We start from the raw sequence: 26,096 nt of genomic DNA, 5'->3' as shown, positions 1-26,096 counted from the left end.
ACTCATAATATGTTGCAAACAAAACGTGCCTCCGTGCCTTTCATTTTCCGTGGAGCGTTCACTAGGGGGCGCGTTTTGAACTCTAATAAAACACTGATGGAAGGGATTTTAAAATATGTATTACTTTTTATATGTAGGGAAACTGAAAATGACATGGTTACACAACAGAACACAGAGACAATTATTTGTTTTGGTTATTGTTTCCATGCGTTAGTTTTCTTTTTTGCAATGGTGTTTTGTGTGTGTGTGGAGCGAGGTTTTTCACTGCATGCGTTATATTTATATACAAAATAAGCAACACCTGTGAAATGGTGGAAAACGCTGGCGCTGAAAATGTGAATAATATGAAGTATTACATTGAACATAATTCTGTGCATTGATGTGAAAAGCTTTAACATCAAAAGTAGATGTTTCACGTTTGTTCCTTTATCAGGGGAACAAGGCACCTGCGTGCTATCTCATTGTAAAGCCAAATCTCCCAAACTGAGCCCGGCGTCAGAGCCTCGCTGTTACCTGGCGGGAGGGGCGCTGCGGACAGGACGGCGTCACTAAGGTCTGCGGGCGTATAACCTGAGGCATAAACGCTGTGAAATGATTGAGAAATATACGTGTATAAACTAACCAGGCATGGATTTCAATATACCTATAACAGAAGATAAAGTTGATAAGTTGGGTGGACGTTATGTGGTAAGTACAATGTGTCATTTTGCCCACGCAGTGAGTAGTGCGGGTGCAGCTGTTCTGTTTTATTGTAACGTTCAGTGCAGTTATTGACGTGGTTGATATGTTACATGTGTTTCGGTTCTGATTTACAGAGTATGCCCATGAAGTTTATGTTTTTGTTTTATTCAGGTGTACCATATTTTCCTGGATGGGTTTGTATTATGTAAAGTTCGGTATAGCGACATGCACAGGTGGAATGAAAAGGTATGTTTATCTCGTTTTGGAGAAATATCTTTTTTTTTTTTGTTCTTCATTTTACTGCAATACAATATCATGTGTATATTAGAGAAGTTCACGTTTTCTCTCCAAAACACGAACCTCACCCACTATACATTGTCATTTGTTAAGATTCATTATTTTAAAGAATTTCATATGATAAATGAGCTCCAATTAATAAGTACAATTAACATTCATAACTTAAAAAAAAAACTTAATAATGAATAAAGGGGGAAGTTTGCTTATGGAGTGACAAGACCTGACACTGTAGTGCCAGGTCTTGTTTTAGATGTTATATTGTATGTGCAGGCAATAAAGAAACATTTGTTGTATTTACTTTATTATATGAATTATCAAGTGCTGAGTTAGCTGATAACCTAAGACTCTTGTTTATGCTTGAGATGTGTAAATTGGACCAGTTGTCTTTTCTGAAAAATATACTCTGGAATCTCTGTTTTATATGTGTAATCTGCAGAATAGTAATATAAAAAAAAAATCAGATTTGAAGTTGATTATCCTTAATCAGATATATATACAGCTCTGGAAAAAATTGAGACCATTTATTTAGACTTATTTTTTCCAGAGCTGTATATATATATATATATATATATATTACTGGTATATTGCATATAAATTGCAGGTATGAATGCAGTTAAGTGGAAAATCCAGTGTTCCACCTGCATCTTTTTTTTTTAAAGAAAGAATGGAAAAGGAATTTAAAATACAAAATTAATTCTAGTATGATATTTCACTCTTGTGAACATTTGCAACATGATTGACGGAGACCTTATACACTTCATCTCTCTTTGTTTTACATATGAGTTAAGAAGGGGATATCCATTGATTTGTGTTGTTGTTTTAGCTGAGAAGAGTTTTTAAGGACTGTATCCCACGCTTCCCACCAAAATATTATCTGGCTATGACAGAGAAAATGGCAGACCAGAGGAGACACCACCTGGAACAGTACCTTCAGAAAGGTGAGTCAGCTGTCACCCTCACTAGTACTTAAGCAGATCAGTATCCTGACATGTATCTGTTGGGACTACCATTACTTATTTTGCTCCTAAGCAGTTTTCAGGGAAAAAGTGCTGGCTTTGTGCCAATGGTAGTTGTGGATAATCTATAAAAATATCCTGTTTTGCCAATAATTACCGCTTTGACACACACTAGTTTCAATACTTTGAGGAATAATGTATTGTCTTCAGAAGACATTTCAGCATTTCCAGTTCATCCGGCATATTTAACGGATTATTCCCACACCACAGTACAGGGCTACTATGTCAAGTGGGCATGCCTTCACAAGCTCTGTGCCAGGGCAAAGGGTTCTTTGTAACGGAAGTAATGTGCAATTTACACGTCTCCCAGTAGTGCAGGTTCCTGAATATAGGGCTGGTTATGTTGTCTGTAGTGCTATTCTTTTGTTTTCTATATCTGACAAATAACTATTCAGATTTCTTTTGGGTGTGTTTGTTTAGGAGTTTTCTAACAGGACTTTTTTACATGCATTATTTTGTGTAAGTACAAAATAATAACCTGTTCCCTCAGCACTATGACGCTTTAAGACATACTTTAAACAATAAGCACACAGTCAGAACGAAAGCAAAAGCTAATCGGAGCTTAATGTGAATTAACATATATATACAGATGGGAGACAAATTAAAGGAAAAAACAACATAAAGTGTCTCCGTAAGGTGTTGGGCACCACGAGCCACCAGAACAGCTTCAATGCTCTTGACATAGATTCTTCGAGTCTCTGGAACTCTACTTGGAGGGATGGAACATCATTCTGCCAAAAGATATTTCCTCATTTGGTGTTTTGATGGTGGTGGAGAGTGCTGTCTAACACATCGGTCCAAAATCTCCCATAAATGTTCAATTGGGTTGAGATCTGGTGACTGCGAAGGCCATATCGTATCACATCACTTTTATACTCAGAATTTTCAGAATTTTTTGGGGGGGGTCAAATGTTTTCACATCAGAGATAACTTCACATCATTAGAAAGCTGAGAATCTCAGCTTTCATGGGATACCAAACACTTGACAAACAACACAACAGTGAAAAGTACACATGGGATAAAAGAAGCACATGGATTTGGTGCCCTTTTAAGGCTACCAGAGGGGGTAACAAAATAAGCTCCAATTGTTTTTGTTCTATGTTTTCATTTCAGAGTACATTGAGACATTAAACTGCGTAAATGTCAATAAAAACTGGAAAAATTGAGGTGTCCTAAAACTTTTGACCGGTAGTGTGTATGTGTGTGTGTATATACACCGATCAGCCATAACATTATGACCACCTGCCTAATATTGTGTAGGTCCCCCTTTTGCCGCCAAAACAGCCCTGACCCATCAAGGCATGGACTCCACTAGACCTCTGAAGGTGTGCTGTGGTAACTGGCACCAAGACGTTAGCAGCAGATCCTTTAAGTCCTGTAAGTTGCGAGGTGGGGCCTCTATGGATCGGACTTGTTTGTCCAGCACATCCCACAGATGGTGGATTGGATTGAGATCTGGGGAATTTGGAGGCCAAGTCAACACCTTGAACTTGTGATTCATCAGACCAGGCCACCTTCTTCCATTGCTCCGTGGTCCAGTTCTGATGCTCACGTGCCCATTGTAGGCGCTTTCGGCAGTGGACAGGTGTCAGCATGGGCACCTTGACTGGTCTGCGGCCACGCAGCCCCATATGCAACAAACTGCAATGCACTGTGTGTTCTGACACCTTTCTATCAGAACCAGCATTAACTTTTTCAGTAGCCCGTCTGTTGGATCGGACCACACAAGCCAGCCTTCGCTCCCCACGTGCATCAGTGAGCCTTGGCCGCCCATGACCCTGTCGTCGGTTCACCGCTTTTCCTTCCTTGGACCACTTTTGATAGGTACTGACCACTGCAGACCGGGAACACCCCACAAGACCTGCAGTTTTGGAAATGCTCTGACCCAGTCGTCTAGCCATCACAATTTTGCCCTTGTCAAAGTCGCTCAGATCCTTACGCTTGCCCATTTTTTCTGCTTCTAACACATCAACTTTGAGGACAAAATGTTCACTTGGTGCCTAATATATCCCACCCACTGACAGGTGCCATGATAACGAGATTATCAGTGTTATTCACTTCACCTGTTAGTGGTCATAATGTTATGTCTGATCAGTATACAATATACATTATTAAATTATAGATTCAACTACAGATTAACTACTTTAACTACAGTGATTATGATACTCACCATTTTAATATGAGGTGTTTTAAATTTTTATACAAATGTTGATAAAATGGTAAAAGTGTTTTGTTTTTGCCTGTTTTCTTGAAGTGATCCATATGCTCATTTCTTATTACAGTTTTTCTATGAATTAGCACTGCAACTCTGTCTCCAGGTCTGCTATTAATTTCCTTAAAAATCAAATAACTATCCAACAAGGTTAGTTGAAAGTACTCTCATGTCTCCAGATAAAATAAGTAGAGCTGATTAATTGTGAGAGAGTCTGTATTGCCGAAGGGGGAATAAAATATAAAACTGAGTTATATCATTATTTTTATGATTCCCCTTTCAGTGGCTGACATCTCCAGCATTGTAACTTCTGAGATTTTTGGCAAGTTCTTCAGAAAAATGCAACAGGTAAGTAAAATGTAAATCAGAGAAAAGTGTACTTTTTATTTAATTGTCATGATGCTTATTCATAGGTCTCCATTGTTTGCTGTGTGAACTTCCAATGATCTGAGTTGCTTATTTGCAGGCATTTTCTAAATTGCTGTTTTTGTTGAACAGATGCACCCATTTCAGTAGGTGTCATTACAGCTTGTAGCACCTCCAATATAGTTTTACAAGACCCAGCTGTTAGCTTTTCAAATTTGTATATATTGTTATATGATGAGCCAGGTGTGTTTTCACGTGCAAGCCTAGACCTGATAGCCGTAATTTTCAAGAGCATTCGTAAGATGTTAAACTGGAATCTCAGCTTATTTAATTATTTTTGATCTATATCACTTGGCTACAGGTTCTTTTTTTAGAATAAGAGGTAGGGTTGAGCTGGGTTTTTTGTGAGGCCTCTGTTTAGTTTTGTGTGGGGTCAAGGCCCTACTTAATTTGCAGAAACCAAAACTAGAGCTACACTCCACCTCCAAGGCCAAAATCAGGAGACATTCCATTTCCTCTCCAGCTGTGCATTTTAGAGCTCCCTGTACTGCTTCGGAGTGGCAGTATGGAAAGTCTTATTGAGTAGTCCAATAGCTGTGTCATTCTGTTTTGGTGGCTGTTTGAAACCAGATGGGAGCACACTGACACATTAATGGTCAGAATGTTCTACTTGTCTTCACAGGAGACCTTCAGGATCACTGAGGTCAGTGCAGTCCTAGATGTGTTCCTTCCAGACTTGCAGAAGATCAGGGCAGACATTCAGACTTCAGACACCGCCCAAACACTGCTGGAGGTAACGAGTGCCATGTTTTTCTGTACTCGGTTTTGCTGTAGTTGTGTGTTACTGTCAAGTCTTTGGCCTTGTTATTTTTGAGGTTATCCAAACACGTGTGCACAAAACAAATTCAATATTTAAGAAGAACCACACCGTGAGGATGATTAGGTTGAGCATTCAGTATTGTAAAGTTGAGTTACTATATTGGTTGTATATAAGAGCATAAAGGATATTCTACATGACTGCTTAGAGTCTCGGCAGGGATCAGTCTGACATATCGTTATAGCTAACATTATAATGACAAACACTGAATTTAACCCTTTATACCAGTATTTAGTACACATCACAGTCATTTATGTATTTGTTTTAAGGGACTGCAAGGGTACTTGGCTTGTATTAATGTAGTTTTCAGTCTCTACCAGAAATGTACTGTTGTCTTAATGCTGCTTAACTTAACGCTGCGAAATCAAAGTTTATGCCACAGTGCAGACTTGCGTTGACTTTGATGTCTTTCTTTTTCTTTTTTTTTTCCCCTTTTCCACATTTGTTTGTTAATGGTGTTAACAAATGAATATTGACTTTCAACATGTTGCTTTATTACTCCTTTGATCATGAGTATTTGAAATTAATGTACCCAGGTTAACCTCTACAAAACAACTGCAAAGGAGAGAGGTTGTTGTTACTGCTTTGGACTAGTTTATTCTTAATGATTCATGACCCTCGGGTACTTCTAATCAAACCTTTACTAGTGACTTCCAGACTGTTGGGTGCTGTTCATGACACTGTATTTAAAAACGTAATGATCTAGTATTCTGGAACTAAGATGATACTAATTGCATTTAATAAATCCTACATGTACTTGCACTTAAAAATCTAAGGATTTCCACATGTCTTAAAAAAACCGTCCGGTTTCATATTCAGCCTGGGAAAAGTCATGGAAAACTGACACATTTGTATAAACACAATGGCTAAGTGGTTCAGTAATGATGACAATGTAATCTTGACAAATAACTGCTAAATACATTGAAGCATTAAGTAAACTTGACAAAATGAAAGCATGAAGAGTATAAGTTGTTTGCTCAGGGGTGATGTAGCAAGGCACTAAAACAACCTGTCATTATAAATCCATGGAGGAATCTCTTTAAGGAAATGTGAAATTAAAAATCCATTAAAATATTTGTGTTTACTGTTCTGTTGTAATGCTTATTGAAACGTTTCAGTGTGAGTAATTAAAACTGCCCTGATACCCAGAATATCAATTGGGACCATTGGGACTGCGCACGATAGATTTAATGTGGAAAGTCTCAATATTGAGAAGTGGAGGGAAAGGATCTGGCTCCTCTCCCATCTTTAAACCTTTCGATCTCATTTGTTAGCTTTGCAGACATGCCTGGATTTGTTCACGGTGGCAGTTATTTAGTGGGCCCTATGGGAGGTGCGTGTTTCTGGTAATAGTGTTGATGGGAAAATGTGTCTGCCTTTTAAGTTTATAATGGCCACCACCCAATGTTCTTGGACCACCTGTGAAATTTCAAATCTGGAGCAGACTCATCCATGATTTTCTTGTAGCAGCAAAACATAATCTGTGAACTTGAGCATTGGACTCCACAGTATTTATTTAACCCCTAAGAACCCAGTGTCACTCCTGGGTATCAGGCCAGTTTTATACTTTGTATTGTGCTTATGTTGTAAGTCGCCCTGGATAAGGGCATCTGCCAGGAAATAAAAATTATAATAATAATATGTGACAAACAATCAACGGATTTGACAGAGATGTATTCTTCCTATATACCAGATCTTTGTATGGCACATATGTTACAGTGGGTTCCTGATATTCCCATTAGCCAGTTTTGTTTAAAATGTTGTAATGTTAGCATCAATGCAGACAAATCGTTTCTACAAAAAGAACTTATAACAGTAAAGATTAACCGTTCAATAGCCCTTGATGCAGTCTGTGTAATTTGCTCATTTCTGAAGGTACATGTGCAACATCTATTTCTAAATGTCATTCCAGACAGTGGCAAACAAAATAGGTCTTTCCAGAGATCTTCAAAGGTACTTTGGTCTGTTCCTTGTGCAATGGAAAAGCCTTGAAGAAATGTCTGGTAAGTGAATCAAAATCATGTCTGACCACCTCAGTTCTCTGTTTTTCTTCTTCTCCATGCTCATTGCCTGCACAAAGTTGGAGAATGAGTCATTTTCTCTATTCAAACTGGTTAAATGATGATTGTTAAAATCTGCAGTATAACTTCCAGAACAAAGCAGAAACACCTGTGTGTGAACTGAAGTAGCATTACAATTAACAAACCTGTGTAAAAGTGTGCTTCATTGCAACAGCCTTGGATTTCTCATCTGGGGCCACTGTCCAGGCTGCCAACCATCAAACCAGATTAGAAGCTAGTGGTGTTGCAATCCACACCGTACTGTCTTAATGTCTATCTTACTGAATCAAAAAAGGTTCAGTGACTTAATTAGGGTAACAGGTAGTAGCCTCTTCATCTAAATCACTGGTCCACTCTGTGCCTCCTAAATAGCCATTCTAGAAGCTATTAGAGAGTATGGCAAATGTCATAGTCATTTATACATGCTTAGTCAAAATCACAGCTTGATTTTGCATTAAAGTTAATAAACACAAAAGCAAATTGTCATATTCAATAAACTTTGCATATGCATTGATGGTTGGAGACACAGTATGTGAAGCAAGGCTAAACCAATCGCATGATGTCTGTCTGAACAGATTCTGTACGTTGATAGAAACATGCTGCTAACTCGATTATGAAGAAAAACATGTACAAGTAAGTTAGTCCTGTTCTAAATACATGTTTAATGTTTTCCAGAATTAGAACCATTCCTTAGTTTATTCATAGACTTTTTTTGGCAATTTGAAATAGACTTATTCTGTTGAAAGAACTCTACCATTTACTACACTTCTGTATTTATTCATATAACAAGCACTTGGTCACACTTTGTATTTAACATTTTCTCCCCAGTTCTGAAAAAGCTGGCTCCCTTCGAATCGCCTGTTCTCTCTTTGGAGACTTTGAAAGAACAGCAGTGCACAATCATGATACTGAAGAGGTCAGTCAATGTGTCATCAATTATCATTTTGTACAGTATATTCCTTTTGTGTTGGATTACAAAGAAATGGGTGTGTACATTTTTAAATTATATGTCAAATAATGTTGACTTAAGCTAAAGGAGCTGGTCTCTCAATAAATACTGGTTTTGAAATTCTAAATGTAGTTCAGGTATAACAATCTGAGAGAATATGATGTCACACACCAAGTAGGGACCTTACTTTCTGAATTCCATACCTAAACCATTAATAAGATAACTAATTTTAAAATTACATCTGTAGCATAGGTGTTTACATTAAATGAGCTGATCAATTTGTGTTTAAAGCTAAAAACCAGTAGTTTTTTCTCATTTAATTTTCCACTATGAAATATGTTTTATCATCTGGAGAGACCCTTGTAGAATTTCAACTTCTTTTGTCAAACCAGGCACAAGGGCTTTGCATTTTGTTTTGAATAACAGGATAATGTTGTGCCTGTGCTGCATGTCCTGTTAATTCACCATACCCATACCTTTACATTACACATTTCAAATTCGTCTTGCTTTTTTTTTCTCGCACAGTTTTCTCCTGGAGCTGATCAAGACAAATATGGTTTCACACAGTCTTAACACTTTTCTCCCAGTTATCACTTCAGAAGTGATATGGTTTAGTTCTTATTCTAGGCTTTGTGAGGTATTCCTCATGCCAGCAAAGGTTTTTCAGCCACAAGGCTCCTCATTATAACATCTTCTTAAAGTCGTGATTTTCCTTCTTGTTATGATATGGAAAGGTTTGATGTGGATTTGAAGTAGGCAAGTTGAGTGCTGGTTTGGAATAAATTGGAATTACACTTTAAGATCAGTCTTTTTTTATTTTTATTTTTTTATTTAATAAGGTTTTGCACCAGAATTGCCTCGCATGCTATTTTACTCATTTTAATCCAGTGTCGTTTAACCTATGTATTGTTACAAACAAATTTTTTTTGTTGTGACAATAAGGGCTTCATACAGCCTGAGAAAGTCTGTTGTAGCTGGAATCAGACTTGATTTCAACACAGATCACTGGTAGGTTATTTTGGGAGGATGGTAGTGATCTTAAAGGGCAACTAATGCGTTGCCTAACATTTATAGTTCTCTGCGTATTTCTGTTGCTAATAATGAATAAGTATGGTGTATGGGATTTTCTAGTTTTTATCATATGAGCAACTTTTAACACTTTAAAATCTAAAACTCACAAAATCATGGCAGATGTCAAAAGCCAACATATGTGTGCTATTTCATGGTTTATGTCATAACTTTCTGGAAAGTGGGAAAACTACAGTAGCACAGAATTTGTCATCCCCCGTGCACATTTTTGTTATCAAGTCAACTGAGTTAGTTTCACACTTTTACTCCTTGATATTATTATAGTTTCTCTAGACAACATTATTCTTTTCTCCTTTCCAACAACAGAAAAAAATTATGTGCAGTGCAGATTGATTGTGCAAGCAAACCAATCCCACATTAAAAGATAGAATTTTGATCAGAGTGCATTCCAACATTTGCATCACTTTATCCCGATTGCCTGCATGGCTTTGTATGCATAGGCTCAAATGCATGGTAATGCATGTTAAATGTGTGATTTTCTGAAGTGATTGTTTTCGTAAAATAATTTCTTACTTTCTTATTCCAGTACAATCTGCAGAAAGTAATTAGTTTTGTCTTTTGTATAACAGCCAGGAATCATTTAAGAATAAATGCCATCCCAACACCCCAGCCTGAGGTGCCGCCACCTACCAAAAATAAAACAGTCCAAAATGATCATGAATTGAATTTTACCATTCTTCTTTACAAAACTGTTCAAGCTCTGTCATGTTCCTTAGGTAGCATTGATGGACAGCAATCTTCAAGTCATGCCAGAAATGTTCAGTTGGATTTAGGTTGGGGCTTTGACTGCTAAAGTCAGATGATGATGATTGTTGCCTTACCAGGTGGCAATATATTGCTATCACCATCCATACCTTTCCTGGAGCCTACCAATACAATTAATCTTTTCCAGAACATACATTCTGCATGTATAACCATCCACCACTGTTTTTAGACACTAGGCCAAATATGCACAATGCACAAACCGTTTGCACTGATAGGTAATAAAAAGGTGAAAAGAAAGCCATTGATTCTTAGGTGTTACGCCCTCTAGGACAGTCCAGGGTATTCAGGGTAAAATGGCTGCTACAGTTTTGAGAAAGTTGACTTAAGAAAAGTAGTCCATTTAGAAGTGATACAGGTATGACTCCTTCGTTTTATATTACTATTTTCTCCTTGTCTGTAATTTTTTTTTAATCTGTTTTACAGGGTAAAGAAACAGGAGATAGGGGTTGACAAATATTTTCAATTGGCACAGCTCATGTTGAATCATTTTCAGAAACGATGCCCATTAGAAGATTTAGACACCGTTTTGATGTTTGGTTCAATGGTAAAAGTTAGCGTGTTTATGCATTTTTCAAATATTTAACACATTTTAATTACATAATCATTGATCATAATAGGAGGAATCGGAAAAGATCTGGTCAAGCTGACCTCCAGATCAGCATGCCAGCAAATAAAACATGGTGGGAAAAACAATCATTAATCACATATACTGGTCACGAAAATCACATGCATCAATGTGCATAGTGGCCACAGTATCAACTACAAAAACTCCAAGCATTCATTTGAGGACACACCAAGTGAACAATTGTGGATTAACTCTAGGTGAGTGTGTTTTTATGACTCTACATATCTCTCAAATAAGAAGGGATAATTTTGAACCTGTTTTTCAATTCTTATAGGTTTGGGAATGACTTAAGTTATAAAAACAAATAAGTAAAAGAAAAGGAATAAGTAAAAATACATTTTTGGGAAAAAAAATAAAATACCATCTTAAAAGAATCCTACACACCTTACTCATTCATTATTGGCAACACATTAAGATTTGTAAAACCATAATTTTAGGAAGTGCGTTAATTCCCTTTTAATCTCCCCAAAACACTAGACATTACAGTACAGCTCAAACCACTCCCATGAATGTTAATTCTGTCATAGGTTTTTATTCATATTTTTGATTATTATCATTGTTCCTGTGTGTGTATTTTTTGTTCTACAGAAGGTTCCTTTTAAAGTAGTAACAAAAGTTCCCTATTCCTTGTGTGTCTGTTAGCCAAACATGATCCTTAAGAACCATCAATGCTGCCTGTTTGTATGCCGTTCATCCCTGTTAACTTTTTCTCAAATATTATGAGATTTCTAATCCCACACATGCCCAGGACAAAACAAAAAAAGAAAAACATCTTTCTCCACACCTGAACACATACAGCTCAACTCCCCCCACCTGTGATATTGACTGATCATGCAAGAATATTTCTTTGGGTTATGCTGCAGGGGGTATTTTTACATAAAAATAACCTTTCCACTCAGTTTACTGCTTTGACTGTGAAACTGACTTCCTGTAACATGCAGATGAGGCTCACCACTGCATTGTATAGAATTGTATACCAAATTTCCCTCCAATCTGGTAAAGTTCCTGAGTTTCCAGAGTCTCTGAGCCAAACACAGAGCACCCCAAATGTTTATGTAATGGGGCTCATAGTGCAGTATGGTAACTTCACCTTTCTCTGAATTTAGTAGCATGTGCTAACTTCCTGTGTCTGTGCATCGATCTTTAGGCATACTGCAAACACGCATTCTTGGTTGTGTCATTGCACTGTGGAATGACCACTTGAGGGTGCTGCTTTAACAGTGAAAAGACTGATGTAATTCCAGTTTAACATGAGAAGGTGAATTCATGCACTGCCTGTAAATATGTGAAATACACAATGGCTTTTTCTTCTGGCTCAGTTTACATGCTGGTAAAAAGTAATGACAGTAGAGGTAGTGCCCTGTCTTGACTTTTCAGAGTGATTGTCTGGATTTCAGTTCTAGACTATTTTAGTTAATACTGTATTGATTTAACAATTCCAGATTTGGAACTGTTTTTTTTTGTTTTTTTTTTTATTGTTTTAAAACCATAATTAGCCCTAACAAAATTACCTCTACTGGCAAGACTTACAGTTAACATGACACCTTTTTGTTTGTTTCTTCGGGGGCTACATAACTGTTTGGCGTAATTGTGTTTTTAAATGTATTAATTGAATGTATTATGAACATCATAATACACATTAATACATTCAAAACCCACAAAAACAACAAAATAATAGCCATCATATAATAATAACTTACACAATTATACAATTACAGATTTAATGTATCCATTTATTTATTTTAAAAAAAGGGGGAAAGCTGTATATTTGTCAGCTCAACTATAACAAACTCCATAATCCTATAACAAGAATGGTGATAGAGGTCTTTAGAGGTGACTTGTATCTGAAATATAATAGTAACCTCTTGTTCAGACACCTTTGATTTTATCATTATTGTACATCCATTTTTCAAACTGCTTGCTGTTATACCACCAGTGGTTCTCCCAATATAGTCAAAATGAAAAGCAACACCGTTGTTTAAGACTGCTTAAGAAGTTTAATTTGAATCGGATTAAAATGTATCAGAAATTCCCTAAGAATTAGAAGGGGGGAAATAATAATGACCATAATGAATAATGATAATTTACATTATATATATTATCTTGCAACCATAACACCTAGCAGGTATGTTGTATGTACAGATTAAGTGGGGTATTTCCATTGACTGGGCCTTGAGAATGTCACCTGCATGAGAGAGAAAAAGAATGTGCAACTAAAAACTAACATACAGAACAACTTTTTATGGTCTTGATCTTTTTTTTGTATATATATGTAAAGCACTTTGAAGGACATACTTATGCGATTACCAGATTTAAATTATAAGAAGACTGATTTTGTGTGTAGAGTGTATTATTTATTTCAGTTAAAATATTTCAGATTTGTTAAATTAGACCAAGTTACTGTGGCAGCTGCCTGTTTTATGTGGAGAAAATCTAAGTGTCCCCTCCATGTGGCTATTATTATACAGTTTATTTTTGTTTATTTAAGTTGAGAAAATCCATTTATAATGATTCCAATTTTAGGGGGAGGGAACCAAACAAATATTGCATGTCTGTACTAGCAGTGATGAAGTTTACCATCTGCTGAAGTACAGGCATAAGTCTTTGTTTTGTATTGTCAGCTATATGGATCGGTCCCTGGATAAGACCGTCATGCAGAACAGCTGTGCCTTGAATCTTCTCTGCACACAAGTGAGTGAAAATAAAAGCCTACAGGTGTACTGTAAAACACCTGTCTTCTGGTGATTTGCTCTACTATTATAATGCAACTACTACACACATACACTTCAGTCAAATATAAAACTGTTTTAGAATATCTAATTTAGTGGTGTCTACTACGTCAAACATTCAAGGGATAATGTACCCTCTTTGCAAAGCAAATAAATATATAAATACAAATGAAACAATGTAACTTTTTAATGTTGCTGTAGTAACAATTGTTTATTGATATAGCCCTGCCTTTTCCAGTACTTCTAAAGTGAAAAACTCGGAAGCTTTGTTTATATTGCCTTTACAAACCAAGCCTAGATATAAAATGGAGTCTTTTGCACAATATTTTTAATCTTAAACTTGGGTCCCAAATGAGTATATCAAGCAATATAACTTTATTCCTGCAAAAACTGGCTAGTTGGATACATGACCATCTGTTTGTGATTGTGTGTGTACAAATAATTTTAAAAGCAGATACCATGGAAATCTACAGTTTGCATGCTTTTATAAATTGCCTGTTGTTGATAATGATTTTTCATCCTATGGCCCAATGCATTTCTGAGGTGAAAAAAAAAAAAAAAGAAAAAATGTGAAAATTATATTAAAAAAAAAAAAAAAATGGTCAGACTGGAATTCACTGTACTTACATGAGCAAAAGCATGTGGAATAATGCTTGTTATGTTTTTTCACTAGATCAAAAGCCTAACTTTGCTTGCTCCATAATGTTGCTGCTTATGTCCTGTTAGGCTTCAATGGTGGGCAAAAGGTCATGAACTGCCCAAGTTCTCCCTTACTCAAGACAGGAGTTTAAAGCAAGATCGTCTTTTGCTGTAGGCAGTCAGCCACATGCGGAGGGGGTGGAGCTGTCCCACAGAACAGCAGCACCAGACACTCAATGCTTTGCTAGAGACTGGGCAGAAAAGAGAGGTATGCCACATACAGCAGGACATTCATAGCTCTGAGCAAATGTCCAGGTTATTCAGACTGGGGTTCAGGTTAAGCTATTATGTTTTTCACCCCTCCTCTCTGTATATATGTTGGATGATAAAGTTGATACTTAGTTTTTGTTTTTATATCCTATTAATTCTAGACCTACACAATGAAGTGAATTCTGTATGAAATCACTAAATGTTATGAAGACCTGTAAGTACAGAGAACGAAACTAGGCAACATCCTGTCCTCTCTGGAGCATTGTTACCCATTAACCTCTTTTCATTTTGTCTCAGTTTTTAGAGGCTGCCTGGCATTTGAAGTACTATGGCTATATCCAGGTAGACCCCTGTACTTGCGATTACCCGGAGCCTGACTGCCCTGCTGTCGTTAGGGTGGGATATGAGGGCATCAGTTGCTGCATTAAGTTACCTAGCAACCAAATCCAGGAAGACCACTTTGAGATCAGTAGAATTAAGTGCTGGCGTGTGAACATGTTCGTGAGTATCCCTCTCCCTGGCACTATCATTGCCTTTGTTAAATAAATTCAATGTTTGTTGATTCAATTGATATATTTATATTTTATTTGCTATTTTCACTTATGGGTTGGCTCAAATTATTTTTATTTTATAAACATTTAATAATGTCCTTCAGAATAATCTTTCAATTTCCAAATAAGGCCTTCTCAGAAACCCATTATCTTTTTTATTATCTTTGATCTGCTTTTTATTACTTGTTTTATATCTCTTAATTAATAAGCCTTTAAACTAGGATCTTGAGGGCTGGCATCAAAGACCTTCTCAGTATTTGTTGTTGCACTCTCTGTGCTCTCTCGGACCATGTACCATTAAATTAATGTTCATATAATTGTAGGGGAAGTGACCCAATTAAGTCCACGTACCTTATAAGCCCACTTGCCCTTTTATTATGAAATACAGAAAAGACAGGAAATATTAGAAGGATGATCTGTTTCACAGAAAATGCACAAAGTTGTTTCTGTCATGTTACGTAATATTTGGAGCCAATCACATTTTTTGTTCTGGAGTTATGTATGACTTTGTGCTGCCACTGTGGCCCCAAAGTCACCCCAAAACTTTGCTTTATGAAGGGCCCTTCCAAGAAGCCATTTTTCTGGAATTTGGTGACCAAACTTGGTGAATATTGATAAGAATTACAAAATTAAGAGAGAAATAAATCAAATGAAACCTTATATGATTAATTTGCTTGGTATTTAAAAGCACAATTTTGTATTTGAAAATATATATTTCATGAGTTTCTGGAGCTAACGCGGGACACTGTCAGAATGATGGTCACACAGACAGATGAAGTAGAACAACAACAAATTGAGAAAAACTGTTGATGACCATAGTAAACCAAAACATTTTAGAAGCCCACTCTGGACTTTTCACTTTTGCAATTAAATAATTTAATTTAGTACATTTATTACAAAATGTACCACAAGTTTTTACATGAGAGATTAATCTTTGATTTAATACCCACTTTAGTGGGAAGCAATTCACATATCTATACGAAAATATGTACAACTTTTTGGTGGGCTTAATTGGGTCACTTCCCCAATATCATTGTTCTTAAAGGTGGTCGTTCTTGAAAATCAAATCATTTTTTTAAGATAGTATCTCAGTCATGAAGCAAGTGATGCTGTGTCAGTCAGCACACTGGCTTCTGTGTAAATTGAGGTGACAGGCATGACTGACCTTAGAGGCCTTTTTGAGGGCTTTCCTCACAGTAAGCATACTAAGTGGCATTTGTTGGTCTCTGTCAGCATTTGTGTCTTCCATCAAACTCCATGCCATTGGGTTGATGCAGAAGTGTTGTAAGTATGGCTAGTTAGTCTCCTGTGTGTTTGGAATGAGGCCATTAGAGTTAATTTCTAATTAGCTGGTGATCCATTCCAGATCTGGCTTCCAGATTAATGTACTGTATGGTAAATTTAAGTATTGACACTATCTGAACTTGCTGTAATCACCTCGACTCGTTACCACTACACAATTTAGTGCTAAAATGTATTTAAGCGATTTCTTGTTCTGTTTTTTTCAGTCAAAATCAAGCATAGATGACGAGGTCTTGCTGGATCTAAGTTTTGAATACTGCTTTGCCAACAAGTCTTGTAAATGGATTACCATTCACACTAAACAGGTATCTACTTCTCCAGATTAAGATATAATTATGATATGAATGTATTTAAGAATGCTTCTTCAATTCATCATCATGGATGTAGTCATAATCTGCATGTTTGGAACTGCTCACATTACAAATGTTCTTTTATACTGACATGCTTTAGGAAACATGCACTGCTATGGGTTTGGAAGATACATTTTAAAAAGCTACTAGATCAGAAAAAACAAACAAAAAACGATCTACTAGATAACATACATATATTGCATATATGTATGTACACCTTTTGTCAGTTATCCAATACATTTCTATGTTTTTAGTAACAAAAAGAAAGTTAAAACAAATCTTTCGTCCCATATTATCATTCATGTACAGTGCATACGGAAAGTATTCACAGTGCTTCAATTTTCCACATTTTGTTATGTTACAGCCTTATTCCAAAATGGATTAAATTCATTATTTTCCTCAAAATTCTACAAACAATACCCCATAATGACAACGTGAAAGAAGTTTGTTTGAAATCTTTGCAAATTAATTAAAAATAAAAAACAAAAAAAGCACATGTACATAAGTATTCACAGCCTTTGCTCAATACTTTGTTGAAGCACCGTTGGCACCAATTACAGCCTCAAGTCTTTCTGATTATGATGTTACATGCTTGGCACACCTATTTTTGGGCAGTTTCTCCCATTCTTCTTTGCAGGACCTCTCAAGCTCCATCAGGTTTAATGGGGAGCGTCGGTGCACAGCCATTTTCAGATCTCTCCAGAGATGTTCAATCGAGTTCAAGTCTGGGCTCTGGCTGGCCACTCAAGGACATTCACAGAGTTGTCCCGTAGCCACTTCTTTGGTATCTTGGTCGTGTGCTTAGGGTCGTTGTCCTGTTGGAAGATGAACCTTCGCCCCAGTCTGAGGTCCAGAGCGCTCTGGAGCAGGTTTTCATCAAGGATGTCTCTGTACATTGCTGCATTCATCTTTTCCCTCGATCCTGACTAGTCTCCCGATCGCTCAGTTTGGCCGGGCGGCCAGCTCTAGGAAGAGTCATGGTGGTTCCAAACTTCTTCCATTTACGGATGATGGAGGCCACTGTGCTCATTGGGACCTTCAATGCAGCAGAAATTTTTCTGTACCCTTCCCCAGATCTGTACCTCGATACAATCCTGTCTCGGAGGTCTACAGACAATTCCTTGGACTTCATGGCTTGGTTTGTGCTCTGACATGCACTGTTAACTGTGGGACCTTATATAGACAGGTGTGTGCCTTTCCAAATCATGTCCAATCAACTGAATTTACCACAGGTGGACTCCAATCAAGTTGTAGAAACATCTCAAGGATGATCAGTGGAAACAGGATGCACCTGAGCTCAATTTTGAGTGTCATGGCAAAGGCTGTGAATACTTATGTTCATGTGCTTTTTTTGTTTTTTATTTTTAATACATTTGCAAAGATTTCAAACAAACATCTTTCACGTTGTCATTATGGGGTATTGTTTGTAGAATTTTGAGGAAAATAATGAATTTAATCCATTTTGGAATAAGGCTGTAACATAACAAAATGTGGAAAAAGTGAAGCGCTGTGACTACTTTCCGGATGCACTGTATATGTATTGTTACAGTTTCACAGTGAACTTGCTCAACATTTTCTGTTAGAGACGTTGAATGAAATAGGGATGTTGACAACATTAAAATAAAAATATATAGATAACACTACCAGTCAAAAGTTTTAGAACACCTCCAGTTTTTCCAGTTTTTATCAAAATGTACACAGTTTAATGTCTCAGTGTAATCTGAAATTAAAGCATAGAACAAATAAACAATTGGAGATAAAAAATAAATCCTGGAATCGTTTTGTTTTGAGAAAATGTAACCCCTTAAGCTGACAAACCCCTCTGGTACCCTTAAAAGGGCACCAAATCCATGTGCTTCTCTTTAATCCCATGTGTACTCTTCACTGTTTGCCAAGTGTTTGAGATCCCATAAAAGCTGAAACTCAGCTTTCAAACGATGTGAAGCATTCTCTGATGTGAAAATTTAGTTTTTTATACCCTGCCTCCGCATTCTGAAATATACATTCATCAAATAATATATACTGGATTAATAGTTAGGTTGTTCTGAACGAAACAAGCCTATTTGCAAAGAGATCCGATCGAAACGGAGTGATCTGTGACCGTCTGAATGAGATGGAAACTGGAAAAATGGGGGTGTTCTAAAACTTTTGACTGGTAGTGTGTGTGTGTGTGTGTGTGTGTGTGTATGTATGTATGTATGTGTGTATGTGTATATATATATATATATATATATATATATATATATATGCAAAATAGATGCAATACATCCTCCTGATTTCAGAAGCTATAAAAGGTCAGTGTCATGTCTCACCATACCAGCATTTCTGAGAAGAACCTGTTTTCCCTCCCTAGGCATTCCTGATTAGCATGTTTATGCGCCAAGTTTTGTTAGAATGGCCAGCAAAGAAATGTGAAAACGCCATTGAAATCGTGAGTCGGAAAATATTGGTTTCATCATTATATTAATCTTTATCTTTTTTTTGTAGAGTATTGTATTTGTATTAGTTGTGTGCTGATCTGTACACTGAAGCAACTGTTTTTCTTAAATAACACAAATACAAACTGAAAGCAGAATGTGTTTTCCAGAAGGTACAGGTGAGCCTTTAACAGTTTCTAGTTTAATTTCCAGCACATCTAATATGTTTATCTGTTAGGAATGTGAAAGACCAAATAGGTTTAGTACAGGATATCTTTGGTGTGAGTGTTGGCTTTGGGTGAAGGTTAGTTAAGCTACCCTTCAAATTATTAGCCATAACAATAGCACAGAACGCTTACCAACATCAGCATCTGAAGTTTCTCCCAATCCACAAGTTTGTGTGTTTTAGTCAACCCATTAAAAGCAGAACCCTAAACATAATGGATGCCAATGTTTACTGGGAAATCAAGCCCAAGCCAATGCCTAAATCTAGTTTAAACTCTAAAGATTGATTAAATACACCGTGTAACATTTTTTTTTGTTCCTGGGTAGTAAGTGTTATTTTCTAATTGCTTATGCCTCAAAAGTATAGAAAATGGCTATTATTCCCCACAAACTTTGCTTTTGTGACCAGGACAGTGATATTTTGAAATGTACCTATTTCCAATGAGAAAACGGACGAATTTGTGTCTTTTCGTCAGAAAAAAACTAACATATTTATACTAAACACACAAGATACTCAAATTATTATTTTGAATACTAGAATATTTATTTTTACTGTATCATAGAAGCAAAATAAACTTAGGCCAGACTTTCCACTGTTGCTTTCTATTAATTTGAATTTGATCTCTTCCATTTAAGAAATAACCACAAGATTAATAACATAAAAGTAGTAGAGCAACAGACTGTAAAATACAAAACGGCAAGACCACTGTTGTGCATTGTTACATGCAGTCCATCCAAACACTTATTTCATACTGGCGACAGAATAACAAAACTGACAGAAGTTCAAATATATCTGTAGCCTTTGCAAAACGAGCACAAATTCCGCATCAGCTCATAAAATCAAGTCTTTTAGATTTCAAAATGCCTTAACACATCTTAAAAACCCAGTCTTGTAAAATACAAATACAATTCATGATGTTAATATACAACTCTTGATAAAGAATACACCAATCAGCCATAACATTCACTGACAGGTGAAGTGAATAACACTGTTAATCTCATTATCATGGCACCTGTCAGTGGGTGGGATATATTAGGCAGCAAGTGAACATTTTGTCCTCAAAGTTGATGTGTTAGAAGCAGGAAAAATGGGCAAGCGTAAGGATCTGAGCGACTTTGACAAGGGCCAAATCGTGATGGCTAGACAACTGGGTCAGAGCATTTCCAAAACTGCAGCTCTTGTGGGGTGTTTCCGGTCTGCAGTGGTCAGTACAAAAGTGGTCCAAGGAAGGAAAAGCGGTGAACCGGCGACAGGGTCATGGGCGGCCAAGGCTCATTGATGCACGTGGGGAGCAACGGCTGGCCCGTGTGGTCCGATCCAACAGACGACCTACTGTAGCTCAAATTGCTGAAAAAGTTAATGCTGGTTCTGATAGAAAGGTGTCAGAACACACAGTGCATTTTAGTTTGTTGCGTATGGGGCTGCGTGGCCGCAGACCAGTCAGGGTGCCCATGCTGACCCCTGTCCACTGCCAAAAGTGCCTACAATGGGCACGTGAGCATCAGAACTGGACCATGGAGCAATGGAAGAAGAACCTGCAGACTGCAGTCTGATGAATCACGAGTTCAAGGTGTTGACTTGGCCACCAAATTCTCCAGATCTCAATTCAATCAAGCATCAAGGATGTGCTGGCCAAACAAGTCCGATCCATGGAGGCCCCACCTCGCAACTTACAGGACTTAAAGGATCTGCTGCTAACATCTTGGTGCCAGATACCACAGCACACCTCGACGGGTCAGGGCTATTTTGGCGGCAAAAGGGGGACCTACACAATATTAGGCAGGTGGTCATAATGTTATGGCTGAAATTACCCTGAAACCTTCATTACGGTGACCAAAAATTTTATTCTGACCTAAAGGAGACATGTCTATGCTGAAATAATTGTTTAATTATATTATTATCAACAAATTATGCTTTGATTAAAAGGCCTGTTTTTACAATGAAATAGAACATCATTATAAGGGGACAGCACACCTTCAGAGGTCTAGTGGAGTCCATGCCTCGACGAGTCAGGGCTGTTTTGGTGGCAAAAGGGGGACCTACACAATATTAGGCAGGTGGTCATAATGTTATGGCTGATCGGTGTACAGCTCTTAAAGGGGAGGATTAATGATAAAATAGCTTGCCATATAAATGTTGCATCCCTTGCATTTGTTTTCATGGTTGTTTTGGGACAAGACGACCCTCTATCAAACATTAACACTTGTTGTTTTAAAGATCTCTTGTCAGTACACTATTATTCTTTAGTCCTCTCACAGGGACTGTTCTTGTTACCCTTGGCCACACAGTTGTTTCATGTTCTATATATTCCTCCTCTTTGAAATGGGCTTTTGCCTGCATAGGGATTACTCTGGGATATATTAGGTACATGCACAATGTTCCAGCCCCCATTATTAGAGTGCTTCATCTCCTGCTTGTCTTCTTTTCTGTTTACGTTCAAATTCCACGCATATGTGCAATACCGGTCAAAACTATTTTTGAAAATGGTTCAAAATTGCTTTCATCTCCTGAACATAAAATTATATACATACACACATTTTCTTATATAAAAACCATGGCACTCTGTTTTGATAGGCACGTTAAACGATGTAGTTATTCTGATTTGGTAACTTGGTATACTAAAACAAAGTCCACTAGGATGTTCTTTTGAGCATGAAGAAAAGAGAGCTGGGTACGTTTTTCTGGGTGGTCACAGTTACAGTACAGAATCTGGGCTGAATAGTGACATGAGGTTTTCAAATGATATGGTGGCCTGCGTATATGTTTGAAGACAAAATTAAGAGATTGTAAATCAAATCTGTAACTCCCCGTTACAATCTGTTTCTGGATGTTAAGTACCATCATAAATAATTACAAAGTGGAGGTACTAAAATTAGAATCCAGTCTGAATTCCTTTTATCTCTTGACAGTGAAGAACCAATCCAAATGTTTCTCCACTGAGAAGAGGTCCTAACTCACTTGATGATTTTAATTTTTTGCAAGCAGTTTAAACTGGGAGTGAAATCAAATGAGAAATGTACTTCATCCTCATAGTCAAGAAACTTTGACATTGTTGGCCATGTTTTATGTTTTAGAAACATACTTAAATTAACTTAATACTTATAATGTGACTAAAAAGATTCTAGAGGTGATACATTCTAAATGTATGACTACCATTTGGACTGCTTCTTTCATTGGTGTTCAATTATTTATCTACTATTCCCTGTGTGATAGACCTGCCATTCAGAACCAGAGCAGTTGGGAGTCAGAAGCAAAGTTATTGGCAGCAATGGCGACGTGTTTGAAGGAATCCAGGACCATGACCTTTGAGCTGTCGCAGCCCGAGTATACATCAAAACCCAAACACTCCTGAGCCAAAGGTCCTTTATCTTCCACTTCAGAATCGGCCTGGTCAAGGAGCTACTGTATAAAATTGTGTACTGGGGTCATGCTCTTCTTTCTCAACATCAGGGAAACCTACAGGTGTCCTTTCAGTTTAGATGAAACCTCCAGTCTGCCTCTGAACACAAAAAAACACTACTAAATGGTACCACTAAACAATCCTCAAACATTTCCTTTAAAGTTTCGATCGGATGAGCTCAGTGCTTACAGGGAAACTGGGTCGTTTTAGGGGCAGCCAGGGGGCGGGTTGTTCTTTAGGCTCTTGTTTACTTTCCCGTTAACAGTAGACATTTAAAGGAACATTTACTTACCAAGTCTACTACTCCCACCACTCCAGCCAACCCCATAACTTTCTGACTAGCTATCCAAACAGCAGAAACAACTGTAGCTGCTCAGACAGTGAGTGTACAGTGAGTCCCTGAGGCGGCCTATCCTTGGCACAGACGAGATGCTCACTGAGTTCTGGCCCTCTGCCTCTGGACTGCTTTATTGGTACAGGCAGTTCCAGCTGCTCGTCCAGGCCCAACACAAACAGTTTGAAACTTCAGACATCCTTGCTTAAGCTGAAACGAGTCTTGAGAATGGCATTCCTTTTAAACAAAAACACCTTCATCTTGGATTAATAAGTAAGTGTGGAGTTTCAGGGTTTAAGTTGTTGTTTTGTTCTTTTTGTGTGTGTGTGTGTGTTTTTTTGTTTTGTTTATGTTCTTCATAATCAACAACAGGGTTATGAATTTGTTCAAAAGGTACAGGCAGCTGCTTGTCTCTAAACATTGACGCTGTTTTCGGGAATGTATTGTTTTAAATGTATTTTGATAACTGAACTCGCTGTTTATATTTTTCCAACACCTCTCACATGATCTGAAAGACAGATGGGTCTGTCCTGCTCTTTTCATTCTCTTTATGCTTGGGTAAGTGAGGAGTAGGCCAACATTTCAGTGAGCATTCAATTTGTTTGCTCACAGTCCTAACCAGAAGCCTGCAGTCAGCACAGTTCTGTAGCAGGCTTTGGTAGAAGAGTCCACTTCATCACAAAGCTATTGTGTTTAATCCCCGAGGGCAGTCAGCCGCAGGGACCCGTGCCCCCCACCGCTCCTCGGGAACATTATTCCAACTGTCATTCTGTTACGTCAGCAGAAGAGTGAAGTGGAGCCCACATGACGGTACCCTTTTAGTTAGCGGCCAGCTCCTGCAGATCTGCTAAAGGCCCTTTTATATGTCTCCACATCTCTCTTGGGTAGGCCTTTATGAATGGAAACGAGTAAATTGGAGTAGTGTGCACTGTACTGCGCTGTACTGAGAGTAATCAAATGAAACGAATACAAGAGTTTCAGATCTATTTTAAAGAGCTCTCAGAAGAGTTGTTATTCTGTTATGGTTAAAGGCTCGTAGTGTATTTCATTTTAAAGTGGGAGTTGTACCTGTCTAGTGTTCTGTTTTTGTAATTATATTATAAATGATAAATTGTGCTTTTTCTAAAACTGAAGTTCTTCCTCTAAAAATCAAATGTCAAATCAATTTATGTAAGACCATATATCATATGTTATAGCACATAAATATAAATATTATCCTATATCTTATCCCAATCACAGATGTATGGGTAATATGTTACTGGGAGGATAGAAATTGTGTACATTGTCTGTTTTAGTATGACGAAAACCAAAGCACGATAAGTAATGTAAATAATGTGAACAAGATGGAAAGAAAGAACCAATCTATTTGTATATATTTAAGAAGAATTTATATTCTTTGCTGAATTATATGTGCCTTAATATATTGTATGTGCCTTGAAATGTATAGGCTGTGTTTTAAGTCTGTTCGTATGTATGCCAGACCTCAGGTTAACCTCAAGCTGGGGAGTTGGGAGACTTCTTTGACTGATGTTTACACTGTTCTTTTTGTTGTAAAAATAATAAATATGTTATCCTGGCAACTCATTTCTGGTGTTTGTTTTAACCAGCTATTGTAGTGGCCATGGTTATACTGGTCACATTTCAGAACTGTTGAAAGGTGATTTGTTTTCTGATCTTTTAATAAATGCAGAAGGTTGACATTGCATGCAGTGCCTGTCATCTGTCTTTCACTTGTTGTGATTGACAAATATGTTGCAGAAGCAGTTAGTGTTCATTCCATGAATCGTGGTATACCTCAACGAATAGCGAGTCAGTCTCACCAGCACAACAAAAACAACTGCCTAAGAGCAAGAAAAGGACATTATACTTGTGTCATGGATGCCACCTATTCTAGACATATGTCGGAACACCTTGATCAGTGAAGGATCAACGCATTTAAGCACCCTGCAGAAAAGACTCCCACTCCTCTGGTAAAATCTCAACCTGGCTCTACTTTGATGCCTGTTTGAGTTAAGGTACTCCATGTGACGAATGGTGGAAATGCGAAACACGATTTTGTTTCTCTCACTTTCATTGGATTACATTTTTGTTATAGAGTTTTTCTCTGGTCATGTTTGGAGGTTTGCTTTTTATTGTTGCCAAGTAATTGTTGTGCTCCTAGAAACATTGCAAATACTGTAAAGCTGTCAGAAACAAGCATTTCTACTGATTCCCCAGTAATCCGTTTTAATTTCCTACCATGAGTTATTAGTTAAAATATCACACTGTTAGAAGGAACATACCAAGTTGTCATTGGAAGTAAAATCAATCCCAATATTTTTTTCTCAGAGGGTAATTCTTCCTGCCTCAAAATCCTTCCATTTCCCCCTGGTATTACTGGTTGACATAGTTGCCATATCTTTTAATCCTCTCAGTGGTGGGTCTTAAATATCTATGCCTGTCCCTATTCTCTGCTGTAGATGTTCATAAACATAATATAGGATCCATGTTTTGTAGTAAACTGTACACTGGAAGAAGTTATCCTTAGTTTAATATGAATATATACACCTTTTCAAATCACAATACACTTATAGCAGTGCAAAATGAAGGCGCACAGTTCAGAATAATGCATTACATTAAACAAAGCAGCAATCTCTTTAATGGTCATTATTTCGACATTGGAGCAAATGTGTATTTTTCTTAAAATCCCATGTAAAGGTTAATTAACCTGCTTCACCACCAACCTACAAAGTGCAGTTAAGTATTAAACACTGATTTAATTTAAACCAAAACAAGGGCTAATTTTACCAAAGCCTTTAAATGTCGATGTGCTGAGAAAGATCAACAACTTGCAATGGAAAGTTATCACGGGGTGTTTCATTTATTGAATCAATCATTTGCATCAAAGGCAATTTTAGTTGAATGGTCTAAAGATGTGAAGTTATACAAATGTCATGAGCTC

General features: G+C 37.3%; 1 protein-coding gene across 1 annotated transcript; it reads left to right on the top strand.

Annotated features, from left to right (window-relative positions):
* The first annotated feature begins 500 nt into the window (after positions 1-500).
* Positions 501-24,727, top strand: LOC136713799 (sorting nexin-31). The gene is made up of 13 exons (XM_066691015.1): positions 501-687; positions 853-927; positions 1,802-1,916; positions 4,490-4,554; positions 5,255-5,365; positions 7,362-7,452; positions 8,338-8,425; positions 13,559-13,628; positions 14,481-14,573; positions 14,873-15,076; positions 16,635-16,733; positions 19,132-19,209; positions 22,635-24,727. The coding sequence occupies exons 1-13, from the start codon at positions 628-630 to the stop codon at positions 22,728-22,730; spliced, it is 1,245 nt and encodes a 414-aa protein (XP_066547112.1). The 5' UTR covers positions 501-627; the 3' UTR covers positions 22,731-24,727.
* The last annotated feature ends 1,369 nt before the right edge of the window (positions 24,728-26,096 follow it).

Source organism: Amia ocellicauda, chromosome 18 (genome assembly GCF_036373705.1).
Source record: "Amia ocellicauda isolate fAmiCal2 chromosome 18, fAmiCal2.hap1, whole genome shotgun sequence".
NCBI lineage: Eukaryota > Metazoa > Chordata > Actinopteri > Amiiformes > Amiidae > Amia > Amia ocellicauda.
The sequence above is the reverse complement of the archived record's forward strand: the minus strand, read 5'-3'. Positions and strand labels throughout refer to the sequence as shown.

Coding starts and splice junctions, on each gene's coding strand:
- LOC136713799 (XM_066691015.1), top strand. CDS start 628: ATGGATTTCAATATACCTATAACAGAAGATAAAGTTGATAAGTTGGGT. Junction 4,555..5,254: donor TCTTCAGAAAAATGCAACAG/GTAAGTAAAATG, acceptor TTGTCTTCACAG/GAGACCTTCAGGATCACTGA. Junction 14,574..14,872: donor AGACTGGGCAGAAAAGAGAG/GTATGCCACATA, acceptor ATTTTGTCTCAG/TTTTTAGAGGCTGCCTGGCA.